At 41.2% G+C, this 27,720-nt stretch overlaps 4 protein-coding genes across 4 annotated transcripts; 3 read left to right on the top strand and 1 right to left on the bottom strand. All coding sequences in view use genetic code 11, as the record gives it.

The window, feature by feature from the left end:
* Positions 1 to 1,737: 1,737 nt before the first annotated feature.
* On the bottom strand, positions 1,738 to 3,389 carry EGR_06022 (hypothetical protein; the record flags this gene model as incomplete). Its single annotated transcript, XM_024495271.1, has 5 exons — positions 1,738 to 1,916; positions 1,987 to 2,570; positions 3,094 to 3,127; positions 3,228 to 3,287; positions 3,320 to 3,389. The coding sequence occupies 5 exons, from the start codon at positions 3,387 to 3,389 to the stop codon at positions 1,738 to 1,740; spliced, it is 927 nt and encodes a 308-aa protein (XP_024350355.1).
* Positions 3,390 to 4,955: 1,566 nt separating this feature from the next.
* On the top strand, positions 4,956 to 15,507 carry EGR_06021 (Anaphase-promoting complex subunit 4; the record flags this gene model as incomplete). The annotated part of the gene is made up of 20 exons (XM_024495270.1): positions 4,956 to 5,089; positions 5,287 to 5,553; positions 5,597 to 5,662; positions 5,695 to 5,794; positions 5,832 to 5,915; positions 5,956 to 6,039; positions 6,081 to 6,188; positions 6,263 to 6,315; positions 6,373 to 6,492; positions 6,963 to 7,115; positions 7,909 to 7,964; positions 8,038 to 8,084; positions 8,255 to 8,362; positions 8,431 to 8,566; positions 9,565 to 9,656; positions 12,379 to 12,443; positions 12,836 to 13,030; positions 14,276 to 14,476; positions 15,274 to 15,382; positions 15,421 to 15,507. The coding sequence occupies 20 exons, from the start codon at positions 4,956 to 4,958 to the stop codon at positions 15,505 to 15,507; spliced, it is 2,265 nt and encodes a 754-aa protein (XP_024350354.1).
* A 122-nt stretch (positions 15,508 to 15,629) lies between these two features.
* On the top strand, positions 15,630 to 21,669 carry EGR_06020 (Tryptophanyl-tRNA synthetase; the record flags this gene model as incomplete). The annotated part of the gene is made up of 6 exons (XM_024495269.1): positions 15,630 to 16,061; positions 16,346 to 16,705; positions 17,845 to 18,261; positions 18,999 to 19,328; positions 21,152 to 21,352; positions 21,433 to 21,669. 6 exons carry the CDS (start codon positions 15,630 to 15,632, stop codon positions 21,667 to 21,669), a joined length of 1,977 nt encoding a protein of 658 aa, XP_024350353.1.
* A 3,045-nt stretch (positions 21,670 to 24,714) lies between these two features.
* Positions 24,715 to 26,106, top strand: EGR_06019 (hypothetical protein; the record flags this gene model as incomplete). The annotated part of the gene is made up of 3 exons (XM_024495268.1): positions 24,715 to 24,926; positions 24,999 to 25,187; positions 25,989 to 26,106. The coding sequence occupies 3 exons, from the start codon at positions 24,715 to 24,717 to the stop codon at positions 26,104 to 26,106; spliced, it is 519 nt and encodes a 172-aa protein (XP_024350352.1).
* Positions 26,107 to 27,720: the final 1,614 nt, after the last annotated feature.

Genomic DNA, 27,720 nt, shown 5'->3' with positions numbered 1-27,720 from the left:
AAATGCATTTTAGAAATGATAGTGCAAGGCCCTGCTAGTTTATAACTCTGTGTTCGATTGCTGGGCACCTAAGTCTCCAGAAATGATGCCTTTGCTTGGCAGAACAGTAGCCATTCAGCCTCTCTGGAAGACTCGGGTCGCTACAAAATATGCCGTGTTAATCAGGACAGGGATATTAATAAGAACTTAATGGCTAAGTATAACTTACAATGATCATTCAGTCGTAGCCATATAGCCACACCTTGACCTCGGAATTCAGTTTTTCTTAACAGTACAAGAATAGTGCGTAAATTATTTATTTAACGCTCAATTTTGGTAACAATCCACCCATGGGCTCCGCGATTGTGCCTGCGCTAGGTAGCCTGGACTTCGGATCATGTCAGTAGCCCCTCAATCCGCCTGGAAGTCCTGACGCACTGCATTGATTGCAGAGGAAAGCAAACCCGATCCTATAGGACAATTACTATGATTTCTATCACTGAAGAAGGGCACATACTGCGTATGAGAGGACCTGTATTCACCCTTAGCATAAGGGTTGAAGGTGACGTACACCCTAGGCAGCCACCCCGGTTCCGTGCTTTTCTAAAATGCCATTAATAACTGAAGCGACACTAGTCGTGTTTGTGAACCAACTGGAAAAGTTCATTGCAGAGCTGTCTATGGTACTTGCATGAAGAAGCCAAATAAGTGAACACATGATACCTCCTCCACCTCTCTACTTCATGAACAGAACCAAGATAAATGAGGCTGGGCAGCACTGGAGTGAGGACAAAGAGGAATATACAAGAAAATTTATTCCCTGTGACTCTACTTTAAGACTCGTCCCTTATTAAATGATTTCACTTTTGGGCTTGTGTTCCTACGACTAGTAGCGGATACACATATTAATATCCGCACTCCTTTGTCTTCAACACAGTTCCCAAAGAGGACGAAACCCCAAATCCAGTGGAGTTGCCAAGAGAAATCAGTGACATTGTGATCAAATATTTTCTCAGTTGCACTCCATTTCGACAGCTGGTGTGGATGGTCTGTGAGCGCATTTCCTACAGTATCAACCATGCTGTGATGACCAACGCGGGAGGTTGACCAAAGGGAGTGGCAGGGGCGAGGCTCAAAATGGGAGGTGTGCTGTCTGTTTACCCTTCATTTTGGTTTAGGAGACACTTAAGGCCCAGCCTCTGTACTTCTGCTGAGGGCCTAGCCTCTGGGCTACGCCGATTGCCCGTCAGCCCACTTGGAAGCCTCGACGCGACCTTGTGTACTGCTACGCCTAATGAGCACTCGCTTTAATCAGACAACTTACTCCCCACACCACCCTGCGAACAAATCTCGGCCACGGATCAACGTCTACGCGAAACCACCATATCGCCAACAACCCACACAGCAACAAATCTGGGTACACCTCGACAGCCGAAGACCTCTATATTATGACGAGAAACCTCGGTAGTAACTCCCGCCACAGGAAGCAATCAAATCATAACTAAAGCAAACCGAGACACACCAAGCCAATCTATGAGACTGATTCAGGCAATGTCAAACCACCGTAGACATCGTGCGACCGAACCCTTAGACAAAATACGGGTGCCTATGTTAAAGCTCTTTAGCAATGTCAACAGAAACCCACACTCGCGTAAGCGCATAAACTTTTTTACCAAATTACATACAAAAGGTGATGGGGGGAAGTAAGACACCACACTCATTAAACAAATGACAACATTTAATGAACACGAAGTGCAACTAATGCTCCCCTCCTTGCAAAAACGATGCCAACGGTCCCGATATACGATCGACGAACTCCGGCACAGGATTGCGATAGAATGGATCCGAGAGGAAAAAGAATATCCCTAGGATGGTCAGAATGCAGGCGATGAGCAAGAAGAAGAGCGTCTTGAAACCCAGGATCGAGCAAACGCGATCTGCAGTGACAAAAAAGTACTTGTAAACCACCTGTACAGAGTATGTAGACACTGACCTCAACTAACTTACAAGATAGCACTCGCACTAAAGTGAAAGGTGCCAACAGAAGACTGAAGAGACTAAGAAGAGAGTAGGACAGAAAGTCGCAGAACGCTTGAACGGGGGGCAGACGAATCCAAGACTTTCGCTTCACCGGTCGGCACCACTGCTCGCGATAGAAAGCCCTACCCTTGGTGGGCCTGGATCTTATCTCACCGACGGTCCCACTCATAACACGCGAGATGATGCGCTCAGCATCCATTTTTGCCTGAAGACGTGGCGAACGGATGTAAAACTCTTCGTAGGGGTCCGAGGGTGCTTCCTGGTTGCCGGAAGGATGGAGAGAGCGCCGACGGAAAACAGGCAGACCGCCGGGATAGTCTGGTAACTCGGCAGAGGGGAAGTAGCGAATGCGGTACTCGCTATCCTCGTACAGCACCGAGTCGTTACGTGATTTACTGGCCTCGTGAAAAACGCGTTCAGAAGGGGAGGAGGCGATATCAGCAACTTGGTGTTTCTCTGGTGAGCGCTGACGAACTGGCGTAGTTGATGCAAGATTTTCTGTAGTTGATGGTGTTATTACCGTTGTGGTGGTCGTCGCAATGGTTTGACGTCTAGATATAATGGAAAACGAATTAAATTAACGCCGGCTGAGCAATATACGCTCGGATGATCTGAGGTTCAGATCCACTAGACACACTCATAATTCGAGGCGAAGATAATGCCAGGAGCATATCGAATAGCCTAGGACTAAGCAATTACAAAGAGTACAAACGTGACAAGCTTGATAGACTCAACCACTAAATGAAGGAAGCAATTCACCGAAGGCAAATCTACCAGTGATTGCAACTCATGCACACCCCAGTGTCAGCATGAAAGTCAAGCATCTTTCCCGAAGACTGCGTTAAAGGAAGTACACCGTTCACAAACTTGAAAAGTCAATAGCTGGTCCTAAGTGGTATTCCAAGAAATGTCAGAAAATACACAACAAAGTTTTATGACTAACCCAAAAGGTGTTCGCATAAGAATCAATACAGGTGACTACACTGATACAAAAGGGTAATTGGCAAAAAATAGTAAACAGGGAGCTTTTAAACAAATAGGCAAATAAATAAAACCGAAAGCGCAAAGGCCTACCTGGATGTCCGCCCTTCCGGTGAGTCGTCTGTACCTGCAACAGCGCTTAAGCTACATTTAGGTTTAAAATCAGATCAATACCTTTTACCAGAGGCCTCTAAACAGACTGTTAGTTAAATCGTAGCTAGGCATACCTTTAGGTTTAGACGCTTGAAATTTAGCTAGTTTAGCTCTGAGAACTTCGCGAGTGGAACCTAGAAATGTAAAACAAAGTGCTGAAGAAAACCTGTAGCAGGTGGCACAGGATCCATGTATTTTGCAAGCTCCTTCCGCAAATCCTCATCCGACAACTCCATCACTTTTCAAACGCCCCAAAACGCGACAAAATCAAAACTGGTGTGCCGGGGGTTCATTTAAACTAACCCGAAAGAGGATTCGATAGTAATTCCACTATTTCTACAACTTTTTCAGTCGCAAAGTGCAATTTATGGAGAAAGTAACCAGTACCTACTGCTAAAAATGGCAGCCAGAGGAAAAGTTGATGCGGTGCACATATTGGCAAAAGGCAGACGGAGCCGTTCATGAGCAACAACATAAAGAAAATTAACCTAGCGATCACATAGACATAGAAACAAAATTTCAGACTGCCTTGTTGTGAGCACCCTCAAGAAGTCTTGTTTTTGCCTGGTTCGTTATATACTAGAATTAAAAGTCGGATGTTGCGCAGTGTAACTTTGATATGTATTCCTAAGATTACATTTGAAATTCTTTGCCTTTTGGCGGTTGCAATTATTAGCACAATAGTGCATTCATCGATTAGGGAGTCAGAAGCAACACCGTTTGCGGGCTGTCGTGGAGAGTGACTTCAGTCAAGCTTCCAATAACCTGAGCTTCATGCAGGGTAGCAATTTGAAATCTCAAAGTGTGAATTTGTGTATGCAATAACGAAAGGACTTCACAATCGAATGAGGAACTGGTAATCGAAGTCTACCCTACCAAACCATCAGCTAACCCCTCGAAAATTTAACCAATCAGAGCTTTAGACATTTGAGTTTCAATTGGTTTATTTCGCCGCGGTTCATAAAAGTGGGTCGTATTAGTATTCGTTGAGATGCTTGAGGTTGACATTGCATCTCCTCCGGATAATTATGCTCTTCCAAACGATGAAGCAACGACTGCTGCTTGCTTAACATATTTGCTTTTGAAATCAATACCTTTTAAAGTGCGGTACTTGAGGGACGCCTATTTTGCTTCGCCCGACGGTCTTCTCCCATTATCGAATATCTGCGGCAATCTCGTCTCTGGGTTTATGTCAATGGTTTTCACCCTCAAGACTTTCAATGGAAAAAACGAGGTGGAGCTCGACGCAAAAGTATTGGAAATGAAAAATACCCATCACATATTTTTCTTCTGGGTTGCTGACACCTTGCGAAATCTAACTCTGTATCTGACCTGGGTGGAACCTAACGGCGAACGGCATACGAGAGACCGCTTCAATTCTATGTATCCATGGCCTCTAGGTGATTATTACTGTAATCGGCAAAAAAAGCTCATATTGAAATTTTTAACCTCAGCTGATTGGGCTTCTGATGGTTTAGGCGATGTCCTGAAACGTTTTGATACCACCTGCAAACACATATCCTGTATGATTACTGATGGACCTTTTGTTTTTAATCGCAAGAAATGTGGCAAGGTAGACTGCCTCATCGCAGCTTACTTCAACACCTTCTCTACAAATGCGAAATACTTTGCCCCCCTTACTCCAATCATTTCTAAGTATCCTTCCCTTACAAAACTAGCCACTTCTGTACGATCTTTACACTGATCAAGAAAATACACGTTTATTGGTGTTGGTCTTTTTAAAATGGTGTTTTTTAATGTCTTGCTTTATTAGTTCTGTTTGTTTGACGATTTTGTAAGCGATGCCGCCAGAGTACACGACAACAGTCTATGAAGAGAAACCTATTGCAAAGGGCAAAGTCAGTATAGCATCGTGGTCACCCAAAATGGACATTATTGCTATCGGGTCACCCAGTGGAATTGTCTCTTTACACCGGTAAGATTTATCTTGCCCGTTGAAGGACTTATTCTTTTTGTTGGGTTAGATATTAAAGTCCAACTCCGTTTTGTGAAATAACAGCGGTGATTTTGTATTAGAAATTGCCATAAGTAATTGATGAATGGTTTTCAATTTGCAACTAACAACATCTGTCTAAAAGGTGTGGTATTTGGTCGTTTAACACTTGATTACAGGTATAAGATGGGCATAAATTGGGAGGTCCACTCCTCTGATTCTGGTGGCGTGACGTACTTAGCCTGGCGACCCGACGGGAAAGTCCTCTCTGTCGCCTATGAATGCGGACGCCTAAAGTTCTTGAATCTCCTCGACGGTAGCGTTCTGCATTCTATGGAGTTCGGCACAGCCGTGATTCGCCACTTGACCTGGGTGTCGTGTGAACACAATGTCACCACAAAGCAAACCATCTTTCCCCCTTTTGAGTCACTCTCCATCTTTACAGAGTAACGAATGATCTTTCTCTCTTCTCTATATCTGCTACCTTAGTGATCTCTTTTCGAACCGTCAAGAAGTGTCGCAGCTGTCTAAACCGTGGCTTGATCCTGACTCAAAGTAGGTTATTTCTTCTGTGTTGGAATCTTCAGGCCCTCTGTTCTAATTGTCCACTTTGCGGACAATACAGTGCGATTCTATGGGTGCGGGTTCTATGAGCTAGCTTCGCTAAAATTACCTGTTGATTGCAGGGTAACCCATTATACCAGTCTCATCCCATTTTCTCTAGTCTTACGAATGCATTATGGCACAAGATTTCGCTTCCTTCGGCTACTTCAGTCTCACACATCAAGGTGTCCTGACTCTCAATAAGGTGGGGTAAATTTTCTCAACTTTCTACACCAAGTCTGTAGATTCCCTCGCGTGCTCTTGGCGAACGCTGCCTACCCATGCGAAATATTTCATTCCACATAGCAGCTCTTCTTCATTGCAAGCAGGTAACATCACTTTACACCTACCACTATTTCCTTACCCCCAGCTGTTGGAGTGGAGCCTAAAACAACTCAGGAACGCATGGGAGAATACACTCCTGGAATTGGACACAAAATTGACATCTTATTCACGTGAGCGGCTTCGGAGTTCTTCGGTGAGTTGTGCTACTTTCACTAATTTAACTCCTGTTCACATTCTTCCACTATATCTTTCTCCCTTCAACTCTAGACCTGGTCCCTTCGCAACGAGCTGCTGGAAATCATTCTCTTCGGTCATGTGTCGTAAGCTCATGAAAAGTTTTCACCTGACGTGTTACCCAATCGTTTTCCTTTCTGTAGACCCCAGTTGCGGGAGTTTTTCCAGCGTGATTGGACTCCAGTGGCCATCCGAAGAGCTGGAATCGCCATGTTTAAGGCCTATGGCAGTATGAAGGCTATTACTTTTCAACAGTTGCAATAGTACGTAAGCTGTTGTCATCTGGCTGGGTGGCGTTCTGTCATTTAGTCCCAAAAAGTGCTACTTCTGCTCTGTATCAGTAGTCTCGGGTTATAGCAAATTAAAAGCTCATTTTCATCTGAAGGAATGGTGCACAGGGCCCTAAATTTCGTGAAAAGAATGGGTGTCTTGTTCTGATTGCTTATTTACTTTAGGGCTTGCTGCTAGTGACGAATCAGCTCCACTTTTAAAAGTGTTTGGGGTATTTTGATTCTCCACTTTTACGGAAATAATGTGTACCGAAACGTTTTTCTTAAATGCATAAATTTACATATTACATTGCAACAAAAGCCACTAAACCGGAATTTAGTAAATTGGTTGTTTCCACCCTTAACGCATATGAATTTATGACTTTTATACGTTTAGTATATTAAAGTTATCCTGTGCTAAATAACGAAAACGATTTAACGCAACGTACGTTAACCCACTTTAGTGGATTGATGCGTCTAATTTGCGAGGCAAGTGAATTGTTGGGATGCGTTCGCGACCGTCAGATTTGTGAATGCTTTGGACTTACAGAGAAGGTGGTGGTTGACCTCATTCGAACTGCCGGAAGCACACTTCAGAAAACCCTGGATCTGCATCTGTGAGTTTGGATATTCATTTATGTTTTACAATGCTTCGAAGTCATTGTGCATCTGCGATTAATATTTCCAATCAATGGGAAGGCGCTTTAATTCTTTATTTTGTGCTTTGTTGACAACCGATTTTGTTGTTAAACTCAATAGAGAAAATATGATAGCCAAACGACTACATAAACGCAAGATAAATTTCTAGTGACTTGACATTGAAGTAGTTCATACAGGAGTGGTCACCTGCTTATAGTACTCCAGTAGCGTGTATTCTTTAGTAGGAAGGGAACACCAATAGGAGCACAAGCATACAATGATTTAATGGGACAGTAATTAATAACAAATAACCAGCTTGGAACATTTAATGCTGCACAAGTGATTTATCAAAACCATTAATGCATCCACTGGAGAAGGTAATACTTTTGTGCTCCTGTTTTCAAATAGACGAGACACATGTCTGCTATTAGTCTGAACTGTCATCTTGAAGGCGAGGTAATGAGGAGAAACGACCCGACCATTTAACATGGAAGTGGTACAAGTGTTTGTTTAGGTAGTAAAGTTCCGTCCTGTTAACTATGCCTATTTTGTGAAGAACATGTTTCCGTCTAAATGGACGAAAGTGTTTGGAGATAAAAGATCGAGTCTCATTTGGAAACGAATAAAACTACGTTTTAGCATGAGGGCATACCTAACGATCGTAATGAAGCAGCCACATGTCCGGTGTATTAGCAAATTTCTACCCAGTAAATGTCCGTATTCTTTTTCTCCAATGTGCCTTACCTCTCTGTATCTCTTTGCTGAGTTTAGAATCGTCAACCACTGCAGTCAATATCTGCGTCCATTTTTCCAATGGTTCTATGGAGGTATGTTGAATATTCTATGCATCATGTGCACTAAATACATTCATTCACCGACCGTTAACATTGTTTTCTTCAGTCGCCCTGTCAAGTACCAAAGAGACATCAGAAAAAGCTGACATCAAAGTATGTTTTCTGTTAGTAATCAACAGCTATACTCATTTAATTTGTGTTGAAATAAGCAACCGTCTTTCTTCATTGGCTAACCTTTTTACAATCAAATTGTCAACTTGAACTAGTATTTTTTATCTGAAATCGCCGACGACATCATAATGCTGCTACGTCTTTTTTCCAAGGTGTCACCCACAGAACGCAATTTGATAATCACTTTTGTCTCAGAACGCCTCAGACCCTTCTTTGTGGACGGTCAATTGAAGAGCTATCAAATCGAACTCGTTGAACAGGTAGATTTTGCAGTTTTTTTCGCTTGTGCCCATAGTAGGTAATAATGCCGGGTTTACCAAACTTGCAGTACATTCGAACGGGCGGCACCACAAAACCTGTCGATGAACTGCTGGGCATTCAAACCACCAGTGAAAATTACAAACGGGCGAAGTTGAAGGATATCATCCCGCTTCCGACGGATTTCGAAACAAAATATTTTCCTGGTAGGTTCTCTAGCCTTCATTTTATCTTTGAAACCAAACCAAATGGTCAGGCAGTTCTCCTTGTTCTAAAGCTCAGCCCTTGAGAGGTTGTTGTTGTTGAGCTGCCGGTTTGCATTTAGTGCAATTTTTTGGACAACTTCTAGATGAAGTTAGGAGAGCTTGAGCAAATGATCTAAAAGGGGTGAAATATTGTTTCAATCTTCCTCATGGTGCCTTGGCCGTCGAGCGCGTTACGTATCCACTAGTCGCATTAACTTGTGGCTCCCTTCTCTTCGTTCCACCCCAAATTCTTTCCCTTAATTTCTGCGTTGGGTTGAATTGTGCTGCAAAAGAAGTAAACTAATTTGAAGTTTAGGTTTGGCACGAAAAAAATACTGATAAGTTCATTGTCAACTGGAAATGGGAAATTAGCCTACTAACTGACGCTTTGAGGATAACACTACAAAATCGATCTTTATGACCTCTGTATTTCAAGGTACTTCAGATTTTGTCGAAAAAAAATGTTTACTTCATTGTCGAAAACTAGTATTTTGTTAGCTTGAACGAAAAGCTCAGGTGGCTATTCCCGTGTCCTTTAATTTAGTCTTCATGGTAAGTCTTTTCGATGGTTCCACTGTGACTAGCAACATTTAATTAGCCTGTTTTTTGACAATCAAGTTGACAGCCATGGACTTGGCTCTGGCACAAATTTAATCTATATTGAAATTGTTTCTGATGTGAATGGTGATGCTATTTTACCGGAATAGCTATTTCATCATTCGCTGTTCCTCGCACGGAGACTCGTAGTCAAGGTCAACACTAAATTTATGGTACCAAACAACTGGTAACAAGTAATATCACCCTTGGGATGTCAATAGATTTATTATTGAAGTCTAGGGTAAATCGATATCACATTTCGGGGTTAGAGTAACGTCGCCTCTCGAAACTGCTTTTCGATTGTGCCCTCATACCTCTTCTAAAACTAGTATTACTCCACTTGGCTACTTTTTTTACTTCAGAGGGCATTTTTGTCACGACCAACGCGTCTTTAGCCGACCTCATTGAAGTACAATTGGCAGGACGCATCGACAAACTGGCCGCCTTCGGAGGGGTAAGCATCCTGGCCGGGTAGCTTTCTCTCATATTCCCTTTGAGCACAGTATTAATTGTTACCTGCCTGAATTTCAAAAACCAAAGAATTTTGTTTTATTATTTCACTTTGAGCAAGCAGCGAAGGACTTAATATATGGCGGTTTTTGTAGGCTGGAACGCACAAAAGTGTTCAAATTACTGGTGGTATTTTTTGTAGCTTATTATGAAACGAATCCTCTTTCCTTTAAATACATGATCACTACGCAAAATTTTACCGTATAAAATTGGTTTACCCTTGTAATGTGGATTAGTTACTCGATTTGGATGACGGATTTTGTGTTTCTGAGGTGGAAATAAGCGTCTATGCAACCCCACTTTGTTGAACGCCTTCCAGGAATGTCCCATTTCGAACCACGGGGTTATTGTACTAGCTTTCAAACAGGAAGTAGTGCAATTGAGCAATTTGTGAAGACTAATTATTGTGGGCGGTTTAACTTTGTTACCCTAAGAGTGGCGAATTGTTTATCATTGAAGTTTCGAAACGTTTAATATCTTACAGTAGATAGTCTATCGGCTGGAGGTCGTGATGCTAAATTGTAATATCTGTTGAATACGTTGTGGTTGTGTTAGTAGTAGACGTTTCATATTCTCGTTGTCTGCAAACGAAAAATGTTGGCCCTAGAAGTAGTTTTGACCTGTCTGGTTCCATCGCCCGGTAGGAGTTGTTTTATCGTAAGCTCTCTCTCTCTCATTCTTTTTTGCTCGAAGTTGTCGCAGTTGACATCTACTCGTTGAAATAGCGAAGCTTTACTAGGCACTTGACGAACCATTGGATTGTGCAGCTTTATTAGATGCTACCGATGCCAAGGTCACACTACTAATAGCATTGGTTAATTTTGGTTTGTGATTCTCGAGTTACCTCTGAGATCGCAAGGAGGCAAGCGGGCCTTAAGGTGGCCTTATTAGAAATGTAGCCTTCATGCAGCCAACGTGGAGATCAGATCGTGGGGAAGTGAAATGGTCTACTTTGTCTTGCATACAAATACTTTAAATACCATATCACCATGCTATTATTATGCTTCGCTAATTTAACTGGTTTATCCATTCATTCATTGTGGTTTTTGAAAAAAAGATTGCTCAAATTTGTCAAACATGCGTGTAGACTATTTGACCCGCTTGTCTGCATCATCGACTTACAAGATGACCGAATCTTTTAGTGAGGTTCTTTATCAAACAACAAAAAGTCGTCTTAACACATACCCGTCATTTGAATGCTTGTAATTGCAATCTGTAACCCATTCTCATCTAAGTACAAACTCGTTGCATATCTCACCTCCATAAAGTGTCAAGCTCCAGCCACCACAGTTCCTATCTTGCATTCCCCAAATGCCAAGATGAAGTGATAAATAACAATTAGAGGAATGTCATTGGAGAAATACGGACGATGAGGTAATGCGGTGGCTCCCTTCTAATCCCATTTCAAAGTAGGGATTTTCTCATGGGTTCGTTTTACAGAAGCAGAGGTCCTTGCGTTGTCCTATAGTGAAAAAAGACTAGCTTCCGATTATTTGACCATTCCTAGCTATCTTAGCTATTTCTGAAAACGAGTTTCTCCCTGCACTTGTGCGAGCCATATCGAGTAGTTAGATCTCAGTCCTAATTACCTGACCTCCATCAAATGAACAATTCCCTTTGCAATTCGCCACATCCATAGAGCAATAGCCGTCTTCTAGGGGTGAATCGCTTTGGTCTTGGAAGTGTGAGCTAGGTGGCATTTCTCATCACAAGCCGCTCAACAGTTTATCTAACAGTTATACGTTTTATAACGTCAAGGAAGTGAAGAGCAAGTAAATACATTTTGATCCTTATCAAAGCGTGACATTCGCTCAGTTCTTGCTGCATTTCCAGGTGATGTAGGTGTTAGCTAACTGTTTTATTTACACCTATTTAACTAAGGGCTGCTCTCTACACGTCACTCTTGGTTTAACCCGCCAATATCAAGAATATAAGGGCCCCCTGAATGTGCTGCATCATCTATTGATATATCGTTTAAATCTCTCATATGGCTTTATGCCGCTTTTTTGCTTGACTATAGGTTCTACTACCGCACAATACACTTCCTCCTAATATTCTACAAGTGTTAAACTAGCACATGCAGCTTTAGAGCTGACACAAATTCATTTTTAAGGCAGGCAAGTTCAACCGGAATTGTGTGATATGAGAGCTCAAAATATGAGGCCAATAGTTGTGAGGACAATAAAGAGTACTGTACTGATGTACTGGTACATATTTGTGCCCCATACTGTGTGCGTACGTATAGCCGGAGACACATTGCGGATCCCTATCCGGAACCGCACGCGCTTTTTGGACGTCTTGTTAGTAAAATCTTTCCAGCGATTTAACTTCTTCCAAAGTAGTTTCATCGTTTCGGCAACGGCTACTGGATGCCTCCTTTTCACCAATAAAGTCAGAAAAGTGAAGTGCCTTAAGACATCAGCAAACCTTGTGCTCCTTAACTGAACCATCTTCAAGCGTCTGATGTTTCCAGCTGCTTTTATAGGTCCTATGACCGAGCTTAGGTTTAGATATAATACCGTTTACATACAACTCATCCATGACATTGCAAAGTGTTAGTCTGATGATGATGCATCCTAGTACTTCTTAAAGTTTGAAGTTTTACATTCACTTGGCTAGTATTTAAAGTGGATACCTCTGTAACGACCTTGACTTTTTGTTTGCAGGAGCAATCCTCACCCAGCGAATTGTTCAGTGAGCCGGAAAGACCAGTTCCCCTAATGGCGAATGTGTAGGTTCCAAGGATGATGAAAATAGCGCATACCAGGAGGCATTCATAATTCTAATTTCAATCGGTTTTAAGTCCTTTTTGTTAAGCAAGGTGTTACATTACCTAAAATTATTTCTAATTTCCATTATTGGACGACTTACTGAGGAACAAGTGAAGAATTCTGAACCCTACTTATTTGATCACAGACATTGTTCAATTGTGGAATTCGTCATCATCTTTGTGCAATTTGTTCATGTATTTCACTTCATCCTCGTAAACCATAAAGCAGTATTTGTTGGATAGTAAAGAATTACCCAATTCACCAAGGCTCAGTGCCACATTTTGAATTCCCTGGGCATCATGATGCCTCCTTACGAGCGGGTTAAGTAGCAATTATTTCCATCTATTTGCAGCAACGATATCTCTCGACTTCACATCTGTCACTTCTCCTGTCTCATGACGTCTCCTCAAAAGGCTCCGACCGTCCCCTTGCTAGGCCTCCAGGCACTCACTGGAACAGTTGATCGAATCGCATATGTGAAACCACGGGACGAAGGCGCAGTCGATGTTTACGACGCTATTCTCGTTTTCTCTTCTGACCCTGTCGAGTGAGTTCATTGTTTAAGTGGTAAAGTAGGCTTTGATTTCAACTAATTCTTAAATGCTGAAATTACTAGCAAAACGCGATTCTCTTTTTTACATAGGAAGCCTTAGAAAGGTTTTATCAGCTTCGAAACTGATGTATTCTCTCTTTTAAATAAACTTTCTAAGTAAATTTCTATTGAATGGCAATGACTTTAGCTATGGCCTTTTGAATACTACGGTCCGGCCAAAACCACTGCTTCGACACAATCAAGCCAGGGACACTATTTTTTGTCGTCATCATCGCTCTATTTTCCCTGCTATTTTACGAATCCTGGTTAAGGAATGTCTTGTTACGGTAGATTCGTTGAGAGAATATTTTTTTCTTCAAAGCTCACTTAGTCTTCTCAATCACTGCGAATGTCAAAAGCCTGTGAAAGTGTGGCATGCCCTCTTTTCAGCATTCGAAAGCGAAATGCCGTCGATGCTTTTGAAAGGACTAAGGAGCATTCAATTGCTGGCTAAAAGCGTCAATAGAAATTTAGGTTGTCGTTGTCTTTAGTTTGCCGTTGCTTTTAAATAGTGGTGCTTTTTTTTTTCAAAGGATATAGTTAATAACCTTATTGCCAATGGCTCAGAAGCCTAAGCAGAACGAACAGAGCCACTTACAACCAATATAGGAGTATCGACGACTCATTTGAAAGTTCTGCACAATATCAGGTCACTTGCCATACCTGAAGATGCAGGTTCTGCAGGTCCACGTAAATTGCATTGGGCACGTACAGAAGCACCAACAAGCAGTTAATGGCGGTGACACGAAGAGAGCTCCAAAATGATGACCGGAATCGTGCACACTCTGGAACCTGTATAGATAAGTACATGTCTTTGGCAAATACCGGTCTGCTAAAATGCTACTTACAATTTGAACAACCGCAAGTACACAATAAAATACAATACTCCGCGATTTTGCATGTTTTAGCGGTAAATGTGGCTTCAGCATAACCGTGGACGGATTTGTCGGTGACGAAAACCCGTCAAAGAAGTATGCTTATGTTGTTCTTTTTACCACCTTTATCATATACTGCCTAAATTCTTGCCGACCTTATTAAAACCTTATTCATAATACCTCAAAGTATAACCATTCTTCATATTCCTTTTACTGTATGGACCCAACGCTTTTTCATACCGTCTTTGTCAAAAAATTAATCTCTTGGGTCTCAAAAATCTTCCCTTCTAACGGTTCGGTTGATTCCCTTTCCCTGTCTTATTAGACCCTACCAAATTGTGGATTTGAAATTCATTGAAATAAATACTCTTGTGGCCCTGATTTACCGTGAGGCGGACGCCTCATCGACAGAGACCCTTCAGTGGTTCATCTTCATCCCCCTGGAACAGGGGCTCAGCGGTGCTCCTGAACTGGCCACATTATCCATTTTGCTGGCGTCCTCTAATCTCACCGATGTGCTGCTCAGGTAGGTTAAATAACTCCAACCGAATGAGTTTTAAACAATTCGACTGTGAGCAGTACCACTGAGTTGATTTTGAAGAGTGATTGCCTTCGCGGAAGTTACAGGGAATGCAGTAAATGATTATCGGAAACTCCTCGATTTTATCCTACCTTGTGATTTATTTCTTCTCTCTTTTAGTCAAAACTTTGTTTTTTATTGTCATGTAAAATTAACTTTTTGTGCACTTTTGTCAACGATGTTTCGTCCTCAAACTTTCTGTCAGTTTCTTACTTTAGAGTCATTTTTTCATGAGACAAACCTCTATTATTCTAACAGAAGAATATAACGCTGGCAGATAAAATGACGGATTCTGGTTGTCATTTTTGATGTAAAAAGAAGTGAAACTGTTGAGTAATATTTAACAGAATTATGCTTTTTTATTCAAACACTTTATCGGCAATTCTGGCGCATACCTGGCTACTACCTTCGAAAAAAAGGTTGTGAATTACTTGGTCAACTGCTCTGCACGGCCCAAAAAGTTACATGACCGAAGAATAAGCAGGGACAATGCCATGTCCGGTGATATTGAAGTCCATTGTATCACATTTCGAAACATCCCACAAAGTTGATTAAAAACCATTAAGATAATTTAAGTTGTACCCACTCAGGATAGTAAACTCGAAAAAGAGGGTGATTATTTTTCTTGAGGCGAATTATTTCGGTTCGAGAAAGTCGTAGACAGCTCCGTTCTGACGAAATTTCTCCTTCTTTTTAATTGCAGTAATGATAGGAGCATTTATCACTCTTGGCTTTCATTCTAGAAATCCGCTGCCGATGTCCAAACTGGTCACGGAGCCACTGCAAGTTCACTCCTTACCCCGAAAGCCCTCTTGGTTTGCTGTCAATGACGAAAGACGAACCATCTTTGTGGTAGGCTCTCTCATTATTTCTTCATCCCTTTCCTTCAGATGTTTGACTCCATTTGCCGTGTGTATATTATGGAACGCGTCACAACCGGCGAGGAAGAAGGGGAAGATGTGGATGAAAGTCTCTAGACCACCCATGTACACTCCGCTTTTAAATAATAAATATCCCTATTTTTCTAATTCACGTCCAGTGCCTTACCCTCACCTCGATATTGTACGGTATATCGCGCAGTGTGTGTGCGATTTTAGAAATGGCCTGCGATATCACCCGAGTCTTCACTAGCACTGTTCGCGCTCTTTCCACCTCCTCGATGTCCCAAAAGTCCTCCACCGCTTCCTCCGTTGCTATTGAGGGGCACGCTTTGCCACCGACCACCGATACCTTCTCGTCTCGTGCCCATCGTCTCCACTCTGAGTTGGTGACGGTACGTCAGCACCTTGCTCATGCTGGTGAGTTGAGTCGTGCACTGGCCACAAACGACTCTGCGCGCCAGCGGATGTATCACGAGGTTGCGAAGGTGATAAACAGTGCGCTGGAACAGTGTGGACAGCTGTTGCAGCAGCTGCAGCGATGCCGCAGCGGAGGAGAGGCGGGCAAGGGGCAGGCGAGTGAACACCGTAAGGCGGTGTGTCGGTCGTTGGAGGAATTTTTGAAGTCACTTCAGAAGGCACGAGATGAACAGGTAGGTCTTCATTTCTGTCTTTCCGTTATGATTTGAGTGATCGTGGGTACCCTTTTTTTCCAGGTTGGTGAGATTTTACTTGAGCTACTTACTTCCAGAACAAATGCCTCACGAAAATATCGTAAGGAAAATTATAATTGCAATGTCGCTTACTCAGATGTTAGGTGTTGATTAATCACCCTCACAGCTCTTAATTTGGTTGGATTTAGGGTAATCTTACCGTAATTCTAGTTACCGTTGGGCATGTAATATTTTTACTAGTAAATGATGGATCTTTCTCACAGGTATCCACCTACTGCCGTCGAGTGGAGTTAGCTTGTCGCCTAGGTGAAATTCCCCCTTCCTCCCATCAGGAGTCGTATTTTAGTAGTGTCATTCGAAAACGTGGTGGTAGTAGTGGTGGTATTGGAAGCAGTAGTGGCGGCGACACCAGTTGGCTCTTTAGCACCCCACCACAAAATGCCGAAGCCCTGCCACCGGACTCTCTGTCAGAAGCGGAGCTGAAACAATTGGAGATGGAGAACGCGGAGGTTTACTTACACTTCCTCTCTGAACGCAATGAGATCCAACGTCTGGGCAGCCAGATCTCGGAGATTGGACGCCTGCAGGCTGTGGTGACGGAGAGTCTGTTGGAGCAAGCAGAGGTGAATTTAGGCCTAGCTTTAAATCATAATTGGCTTCATTAGCAGCAGGTTGAACGTCATGTGTACGTACGTACGCTTTTAGATGGTACAGCATATTGGTGAACAGGTTGTGGGTTCTACGGAGTTGGTAAGGGAAGCAAATGAGCACCTGCGACAATCAATGGACAAGACGAGAAGTGTGCGGTTTTGGATCATCTTTATCCTCCTCACACTCACTTTTTCTTTGCACTTTCTTGATTGGTACAGTTGAATTACCGGCCGCCATTGTATTTTTGAATTATTTCTTAGGCTTCTTTATTGGTTCTTTCTTACTAATTAAAAGATTGATATCACACTTACCTTGGAAAGGTTCTGGAGGGGTGTAATTTTACTTATGACGTTAGTGTTTCGACTCTCAAATAGAAATGGATGGGTGGGCTGGTCTTCGAGCCAAGTCAGTAGCCCAAACACCTTTTCTGTGCTGAATATGTATGTTCTGCCCGAGGAATGCGTCTTTTCGTCCTCAGGGAAGTCTCAGGACGCTACAATAATGCATTGAATAGGCATTAACTTTAGATATGCGGTTCCATCAGTCCACGCAGATCAAGCATCAGCTCTGCAATACGGCCATTAAACCATGGTAGTAGCGTCTCGGTCCTTCTTCATGATAGTATTACACGTGTTTTGTCTTGCTATAACTTCGGAGCAGATAAAGGGCGATACAATAGGCAAGTAAAGCAAAGAAGTGTGTTGACCGTGGCCCCTATGTAAATTATGCAGTGATAATATTTTTTTGGTAAAAGGCATGTCCTGGTAACTTTTTGACTTGCAGAAGAGGTAAATCTGACGAAAATAATGATTGTGACGAATAGGGTAGTGTTAGAAGGGTTTATAAAAGCTATCTAGTGACCTTACATGTGTTTTTTTACAATTATTATTAGTTTAAGCATGCATTTCATATATTTGCCAGATTAAAAAACTTACATAGGAATTTAGTTAGTTGGATGTTTATCTATACAGAAAAAAGATGCAAATTTGCTTTAGCCAATTGCAATCCGTGTAGGGCATGCTTAAGTATGTATGTGATTTTACTGAAGCATGATGTGCATTTGTGCCCATCATTAAAATTTTCCTCTTAGCTCTTGCCGTTTCTTCCTCAGCTATCATGTCGCCCACTTCGACGAATGCTCTTATCTGGTTCCACTCAAATAAGGGCGTTTTATGTCACAGGACATCATAGGCAAATAGTTGTCACTGGAATCCAACCAACAGGGTATCCTCATCTAGGTAACTATTTCGGGATGATAAAGCCCTGCGTCAGACTACAATCAGAGGGAAGTGTGGACCAATTCTTTTTATTGATTGCCGACTTACATGCCTTGACCAAACATACTCCTAACAATGATCGGGCTCAGTCGACACTTAAGTTGGGATCCGCACTTTTGGCCTGTGGTATCGACCCAGCTTTAAGATCTGAAGACTCAACGGCCAAAAGGAAAACAATTCTCTTTCCTCAGTCAAGCGTTACTGGCCACTGTGAACTAGCTTGGATTCTGGCTTCACAATGTACTGTTAATGTAAGTTCTTTTCATCAGTTTTCTTTTTTCTTGGCTCACCGTTATTATTTGGTCTATGTGCCTATTTTTAACCTTTGTCGGATTCGTGGATGATGTGTGCTACTTGAAATACATAAATTGCCGACTAATTTGCTTTCATCGAATTAAATGTGGATTAACTAACGACAAGCTTCTATTCAAAAAATACTATCCCTTCATGTTGTGCCTAATAATCATTGAGTCCTTGAAGTCCACCACCCCTTTGTCCCTTGCTCGTTGGTTTTATAATGCAAACTGTTATTGATCGCGAACATTGTATTACCTCTGTTGTGGCTATAAGTAGTTCTGCTGTCCGTGAGCAGAGGTGTAGGTTAGAGGTATGATTGAAACTAACACAGTCTTATCATTAGTGTGGAAGTTGGAACACATAACCAAAAAGGCCAGTGTAGCAACGTGTAGAACTAAAATATCTTTCCCGTGTCTACCCATTTGTCCATCCACTCTACTCTGTAAACAAATATATGCAATTTTAAAGTTTTCCCACGATGACAAGCATAGTTAAAGCCAAAGAAACAATACATTCCTCTCCCTAATTTGAAGTTTCTAAAAACCTTTAAACTGTCAGCGCGGAGATTGGGTCACGTTAATCTGAAAAGACCAGTGTATCATCATTATTAATACACGGAAGAATTAGAAGTCTTGAAGAAGGATCGTTATCATCAAAGTAGTATATCATTAGTAAGAATACTGAATTACAGAGTATCGAAAGTGTCTGTGTGGTTATCCACATAATTAAGAAGGCCCAGTCCCCTCTCATTCTTCATCCACAGCGTCTGGCACATCTGCCGCAGTGGCGGGAGAAGTCGGAGGCTTCAGGGGAGGTCGGCGCCTCTGTGGGTCTCTTCACGTACCCCCTCCTCATGGCGGCCGACGTGCTACTCTACGCCGCCGACTTCGTACCTGTTGGCGCTGATCAGATCACTCATCTCGAACTCACCCGTGACCTCGCTCGTGTGACTTTGACCCACTGGCCAGCGCTCCAGGGCCTTCTCAAGTCTCCTTGCTTAAAGCTGACCGAAACGCCAAAGGTGAGTTTAGGGTAGGCCTTATAATTGTTTTTGGATGGTGTTACGAAACTGCTTAGTAAGAAACGAAAGATGTAAGGTAAAGAAATGAAAGATTGGGTGTTAGATTTTTAGCTAATAAAGGTAGATATGACACGGTTTATGTTTAATATGTTCACCACCAGCTTCACATATGTGTGACGTTCTGACTTTCCTTATTGAGCCTGGCACCACAAATGTGTTACTTGTTGTCCACCAATCTGTGATAACAAGTTTCACGAAGTTATGTCGCAAACAGGCTTGTTGAGTCCAAGACAATAAAATATCTATAAGATACTCTCGACCTAGCGACGATCACTTTACTTTGGGTGGTCTAGGTGACGATACTATGGTAAAACAATGAAACCCTTGGTCTGTGGTGGTCAATTTTCACCCGAGGCACTGATGGTGTATGTGATAAGCGCTGTATACTTATGTAGATTTGGTGACAATTCTCTTTTGATGCGGTGAAGTTTTTTTTCAGTCAATCTGCAAATTATTGATAGTAATTGGGGCCTATTTTTTGTGGTATTTTGTTCCACTTTTCATTTTTTGAAGCTTTTGCTATCGCTGTCTCATCAGAGGTCATCGTTTCTGTTTCTGTTCTGGTTTAGTTCTATCGCTAATACTACTGATGCTATGTGGGATTGATTGCTCGCCTAGCTAATCACGATCAGCAAAACAAATTGAATAACCGCGGCTCTCTGCTTAAATTGTTTGCTGACCTAATTCATCTTCTGCTCTGATCATGCAATTGTGCCAGTGGGACTAAGTTGCTGCCGCTGAGACGTATATAATCATGAAAGTGACAGAAAACACGATCTGCGGAGTAATGTAACATGTTGCTGTGTGTGTGGTTGCCTTGATTCCTCCATTCAACTTTTCTTTTGTAATATCTGAAGCTCGTACGTCATTGAGGTTTAGCCAAAGCATGTCCGCTCCAAGCAGCCATCGAAGTTTCTTCACGAATAGAATAAGTTCTGTATTTTTTGAGTGCTTTGATTAAGTAAATCACTACTCTTTGCTAAATGTTGAGGGAAACGCGGAATGCAGTGTTTTGAACCTGATTGTTGCATTCTTATTTGTGAAGGTTTGGAGTGTGGTTTCCATGTATCGAGGAGCTTTTCCCTTTTTGAAGTTTTTGATGATATGACAAATGAATTGCGGAAATGCAAAATTTGGCGATACGACTTCCCAGTCCTAACTCCTGCATTTTGTGGTGTGGCTAGCTCCGAAAGCATTTGGGGTTTTTGGGCTCGATTTTGAAATTTTATTTACAGGTCGAAGTCACATATTTGACACGTTTACTTGAAAACGACTTTGGATCGTGATTTAAAAGGTTTACAAAGGTGGGGACTTTTTAGTTATGAATCAGAATTCTCGCTTAACTTCTCCCTGTAAGCTTAATGCATTTACTCCCTGAAGGTCGAAATCCTTTTGCATATGCAGTCGGCGAAGCATTGGCGGCGAATTTGATGTATTCGAAATGGAGTTATTGTCATTCGAGTTATTAAATCGAAAGTGCAGTGATAAAACACGGAGAGGACTATGGGAGACTAAGCAGGTGTCAATTTGTCCCATTATGTAGCTTTGGATCGCACATTGGAACTAAAAATCCCACCGAATGTTGCGTTTCCACTACGCTAACCTTCTAGTGCTGTGAGATCACAATAGGGCATTTTATAAAAATATTCTCGAAAACCTGTCGTCGAAATTGATGTTGTTTTGCCAATTAGCCTTAATTCTTGCCATGCAATCATTTTCTTTTCAATTTATTATTATAAAATAACCGATATCACTACATCTAGGTCTACAATCTTCGAGAGCCAACGAAGAAAATGAGCAAGTCTATGGGCCCTGACTCCGGTGTCATTTGGTTAACCGACCCTCCGGACACAGTTCAATCGAAGGTGACGCGTGCACAAACCGATTCCATCCGTCAGTTGACCTATGACCCCGTGACTCGGCCTGGCGTGGCTAACCTCATGCAAATATTCGCCGCAGCAAAGGTCAGCCACATTTTAGGGCTTATAGAAATTTAGCCTCGTTCTTTTTCAGTAGTACTTATTATTTGACCTCGATTTTCAAGGATGTCCCAATCCAAGAGGCCGTGGAACAGTTGGTGAAATTGTCGAAAGTAGAGCTCAAAAATGTCGTTACTGACGTCATCGTGGAGGAACTTACGCCTATTCGAACACGCTTGGCGGAATTGGAGAGCTCTGGGCTTGTTCAGAACGCTCTTTCGGCTGGAGCTCGAATAGCGAACCTTGTGGCTTCACAAAATCTGCGGAAAATTAAGGAAGTCATAGGCTTGCATTGCTACTAATGAGTGAAATGTGAACTTTCCTGTAAATATTATGAATTCTCACTCCATTCTTCGTCAATTTTATGATGAATGAGGGTCTCAGTCTCCCAGGAAGAAGATAAAATCCTCAAGTCCTAGAGTATACTAATTTCATTTTCGGATGGAAATCGTTCAATTCTAAATACTTTTTAAAATAACACTTTGAAAAACCGTTAATAAATATTTTTTTGGCGTTTAACGTTCATGGTTGGCACATGCGTAGAGAACTCGACAAGTGATCTCTGTACGATAGGGCTTGGGTTTGTACAAACGCGTTTAGAGAAAATATGAAACGTGTTCTCCTTCGGACAATAAATTTCGGTTAAATGAATTATTAGAACTACAGGTCATATACTTTGAGTGTTTCCTCCGTTTTCAAGGTGCAGTCAGGTCACATAAATATCAATGGAGGAAGGGTATCATTACGCTTGTCAAAGATGTCACCGCTCTATTGGATGGTAGAATCGATGAATAGTGGGGCCAAGAATTCAGCTGGTTGAATCCGTTGTAGTGGGGTTCTGTATAATGCATAAAGTTGGCAAGCATCGAGTAGTTTGTTGTGCAAGGGAATCGTTGCCTGGATAAAGTGCGAGTTACGTTGTGAGACCTCGGCTAAAAGTTGCCGAAGTTGTCAAAGCAAACGGGCAATTTTTATACTTACAGTTGTCCCAGCAAAAGTTTAATGTGTAGAAGAAGTAAAATTTATGTCACACCGCTGCGAATATCAGGCTTTTATTTCTTTTGGCTTGTGAGATAGGAAGACTTCAATTTTTGATCGCCTCGTTAAAAAAGCACTTGGTTCAAGAAAGTGGCATTTATCCTCACATTTATCTCCTTTAAAGGTACACTTCTGCCTTGAGTTGTATCCTCTTTCAGCCGATGTGAGGGAGAGTATTAAAAAGCAGCAAATCCCTCTGCAATAAACTAACTTTCCTTCGGGTACAAATGTCTTCGTTTTTGAAAACATGATCCCACCAATGTGTTCGGGAGAGGGGTTTATTCCTATCATTGGGGGGTAGGCGAATGCCTCGTCGAAAAGCTGAGTCAACACTAATTCTGAATCGCAACATTTTAACATGCTAAAGTTGTTTTGGTAATTTAACACCTGAAGACTAAACATATTTTGGTTGAAAAGCGGCAGTTCCACACAAGAGGCGGGTAGGATTGCCAACATAGTTGGACACACTCATGTATGTGTGTCTCAGCGGTTCCGCAAATTTACCCGCCATCAGGCCTTTTAAATATCTGATGGTTAGAGTTGTGAAAGCTCTTTTTATGCCGTAAGATAAAAGAGACCACTTTGCTATAAAATGATTCTACCAAAAGCCGCCTCCGAACGCTTTACCATTGACGGCAAATATTACCCACATTTAATTCTTAGCCAGGATACTTGTACTACTATGACAGGAGGTAAAAGTAATGAAAAATTATTTCTTTCATCCATATTTTTGTCTTTTTTCAAAGCTATAAGTGTCAGCATTACTTTGTAGAGGAAAGAAAATTTTCTACCACAATCGCCTCCGGCGTCACATATATGCGACTCACTGACTTCCTTAGCTGTTACAAAAAGGACTGGTTAAAATGTAGATAATAAACGTCTTAGAGTGGTCTTGACGTAAGGATAATTGCAATTCCTTCTGTTTTTAAGAAAACTACAAAAATGGTCACAGGATAGAACAATAGAACCTCTGGGCTGTGGCGGCCGAATTCGAATGTGACAAAGTTTAGTTCGGCTGTTTTGCATCTTCACCAACTGCTGGTTTTGGTTGCCATCTTAGTGAGGTTATGGTGTTCTATTCTGACAATTTCTGGAAGAGGAGTCGAGTGCCACAACTTACCCGAAACCCATTCTTTAAGTTAAGCAAGAGATATTATCGTTTAGAAATTTAAAAAACAGATGAAAAATATGCTTTCTTTTCAATTATCCTAAAGGTTGAATTGATAGTTAAGGAGATTCTATCTTAAAAGTCACCCAGAATATCAAAAATTTATAAGAAATTTTTGCAACATAAATCAACTAAAAACGTTATTGCATGGGGAATGGAGCAAAAACTAATTTTGTTTTGCCACAGAAACAAATGGTAAGATTTCCTGATTAAAAATTCACTGTCATGAGAATTCGCCTGTCAGCACTTCATGGCGCCTATGGCTGTTGATGGTGATATTTAAATTCGTGACAAAGGCACTCTCTCGGATCACACAATATACCACACATTTCCCAACAAGGCGGCTACAAGACAAAGGGCTTGCAAAAAATCCCAAAATATTCTTGACAGAGCATAAAAGTGCTTTAAGCCCGATTAATTAGTTACTTGAAAGTGTAAAGTAAAATTCTAAATCTCAGCAGTGGCGCAGGCTCTAAGAAATGTCAAATCGGTCAACTTTCACAGCCTTGAGGTAGGCCATGGGTCAAACGCAAATCAGCTAAGTCCCGCTTTCTGGTGAACAATCAGTTGACATTTGATCGCAGACGTGCACATAAATGATTACTTCAAAAAAGCTTTACCTAAACGTTTTCTAGTCCGCATTTATGAATCAGTAGTTTGCACGTCTGGAGTTAATGTCTGCGGTAGTAATACGAATTTCATAATTTCTGGTTTGGTTTTTTGTGAGAATAATTGTAAAATTAATCGGCAACTCTTAACACCCTCATTTTATTTTGGAAATGGGTTTAATTACTTGGACATTTGGCTCGTAGTGTATTTTGCTAGAAAATACAAGAGACAAAGGTATTAGAACTAGCTCTCTTTTATGATTTAATTTAATATTTTCTTGCTAAAACTGTTCAAGGATAAGTCACTTGGGCGTGGGAGATAAACTAGCCAACATCAGCCTCTCCATGCTTTCTGGCAGTGCTGAAGAAGGCGCTTTGTAGAGACAGTGAACCTTTCTGGTGTACTTTATTTTTAAGTTTAAAGCGGGGTTTTATACATATGATTATCTTTTGGGCCAATCAAATTGAGCCATTTGAGCTATCGGCGATTGGCTGATTCGATGATGCAAATACAGATAAAAGTGTAGAAATGCATGTTGGCCGGTACGTTCCAAGGGGGATCTCCATCTGTATGCAGAACTTCTGTGACTTACCTACTTGCACACAGACTCAATAAAAGCAACCGACTGAATTTTTCATTTTTTCCCGGTTTCCTAGATTCCAAAATCACTTCTCCAAATGTTTTCTCGATATCTCGATATGAAGACTACTTTTGTTGCAATCACACTGATGTTCCTCCTCACAGGTAATGATGCTGTAATTTAATGCTCCAAAAAACTAGCATTTAGGTGCATAAAAATTATTCGGCTACAAAAAGGCGAAAAGTCATCATTTTTAAGACGGGATTTACAGCATTTCACTTTTTATTTCATCTTCAAGACTCAGATTATTTAAAAACTTTTGCTTTAAATGGACAATTGAATCTGCAACACTCAGAGTACATTCATTTGATATCAATGAATTTTAAATGCCTTTTCCCGCCCTTTTGCATGATAATTTGTCATAGGTATATTTCCTAATGTGCTGCTGTCTTTCTTTTCTTAATGGCAGATTGCTTGTGTATTTTCCAATTTTTTTTAACGCTAACTACCTACGTAGATACGTCATCTAATAAAGATTTTAATATTTTAGGTTCCGTTCCTAAATATTTTTAAAAAGGCACTTTTTGGTGTTGAGCTACCCATGGTAAAGAATTATAATTTCCTAAAATTTATGCTACTTCATGACTTCGATTGCCATTGGTACTGAAACTGTCAAAAAAGATGAAATTAAATCCCAACAACTACACCTATTATATACAAACAGGGTAGAATAGTGTGGTGGCGTCAAATTTGCGTGACAAAACCTCGTTGTAAGGGAAGCATTCTTAACACATCCCCAACCAGCTGCCTTTTTGCCTCTCGAAATGGCAAAAAATCTCCTCCTCCTCCTCTTCTCGCACAACGATAAAATTTAGACTGTTCTACTAACTAAGCTGAGCGTTATGTGACCCTCACCATGGTGGATTTTTGCCCTCTAGATCCGGTGATTGAAGCGCTGCCGCCGGGGCCGCGCGGTTTGGAGCGTATGGACGCCGATTTGGAGATGCCCTCAATGACAATAGAACAGGCCGTGGACGAGAAACTCTCCCAGGTGAAAGACTTCCTCGATGACTACTTCGCCGACCAGAAAGTGCTTAGTGGCACGCGAAAACGCGCGATTCGTTTGTTGAGACTGGGAAAGTGATACTATCACTTTTACACATCATTTTGCCTCTCTATTAACTACGACTCACTTTTTGGCGTTCATTCAATCTACCAAATAAAAGGACTTTCACTACTACTCTTGCCTGCTACCTAAGGATAATAGATATCACCTTTCGTTCCCATGGACAAGTAAAAATCAGTAGTGAATTTACAAGATCTGCTAAATTTGTGCTTATTTAAGCGACACCTCCTTCGTAGAGTGGAGGATGTTTGACATGACAGTTGGACGTTTAGACATAAAGGTGGGCATTTACTACTGCATAGTTTGTAATATACCAAATCCCTCAGTCTCTACTTTGTCGGGTTTTTGTAGTGAAGAAATATTTGTGAAAAATGTGTAATTTGAACTAATTACTTAGACTGTTTGTTATAAAAAATTCGACCAAATGTTGTGAGTTTGAACGTCCACTACGAAGGAACATTTAATTGCTGCCTTTACATGTAAAAGAAACAATTTTTGCTATTTTGTAGCTTATAATTAGACAATTTTTTGTCCAAAAAAAATTAGCTAATTTTATGTTTAGTTCTAGTGCTAATTAAATGACCCATTTTTTCTTTAAGACCACTTTTAATAATTATTTGTCATTTTCAAATAACTTGACGACATGGTACTTATAATTTATATCATTTGAAGAAGGAAAACATCTACTGATATGGAGTAAGTGCAGCCCCTCGAGACTTCTTTGAAGACGACAGAAGAAAAAATACTTGGGCAGAATATGCAATGCCGACGTACAGAAGGGTTGGGGGCTACTGACATGAACCGAAGGTCATGCTACCCAACAGAAGTCCGTAAGTGGAGCTTTGAGCTCCGACAAAACCAAAACGAGGGTTCAAGCAAATGCTTGAAGGATCAAATAATAATTTCCTTGCCCCATCGCCTGATGGTACGATGTATTTGTGAGTGCTTTGTGGTAAAAAGCAGAAGATACAGTAATTTTTAGCGCTTGTAATATCATCAGTGGTTACTTCCAATCTATAATTGCTTATTAGACAAAAAATTTTCCCACATAATTCCTTACATTTTAGTATTACTTCTTTGGTGAAGTGACGGATCTCCGTTTGTCATTCCCTTCGTAACTTTGTTCCCCTTAACTGACTAGTGCATTTTCCCTGAAGTTGGGCTCATAAATGGACCTGCCTTAACTACAAGCTCGAGGTGGATAAATGATTAACTTATCTTACAAAGTTTGTTGAAATAAGTAGTTTTAAAAATAAAGTCGCGCTGAGAGGTTTAATGTCAAGTGTGAATAAGAGGACGAAGTAGCACGGACATTCACACCCAGTGATTTTAAGGTGATATCATTGAGGTGAGTTTAATAAGTGACAAAATTGAGCCTCTACGGCTTTTCCCTGGCAAGCATGAACGGGGGATGGCGTACAAAGCCTTTGTAAATATGGCCGGGAAGGCGCTTCTCAATTCAACAAGAATCACCCGACAGGAAGAGCTAATTATATGTAGAAACGCAAAAATTTACTTAAAAATCCTAATTTTTAAGTGTACTTAAGCTACCCTCCATAATCTGAATGTATAGGCACGTAATATGCTTGAACACTCAAATAAATGCATTCTGTTGAAGTAAATATAACCCACTAGGGTATTCTATTTTTACCATGATATTGTTTGTAAATCCCCAATGAATAAATTATTTTCAAGCCTGACATGAAGATAATCCAATTCTATTACAGCTATTGTAGAGGATTAAATGAATAAAAGCCTCATTCTTGACACTGATTAGCAGTCTTTTAATGATGATTGTGCGCATTAGGTAGGAAAAAACTTGATTCATCAAG

This window comes from Echinococcus granulosus, assembly GCF_000524195.1.
Source record: "Echinococcus granulosus chromosome Unknown EG_S00049, whole genome shotgun sequence".
Classification (NCBI taxonomy): Eukaryota; Metazoa; Platyhelminthes; class Cestoda; order Cyclophyllidea; family Taeniidae; genus Echinococcus; species Echinococcus granulosus.
This window is presented reverse-complemented; position numbering and strand designations above follow the sequence as displayed.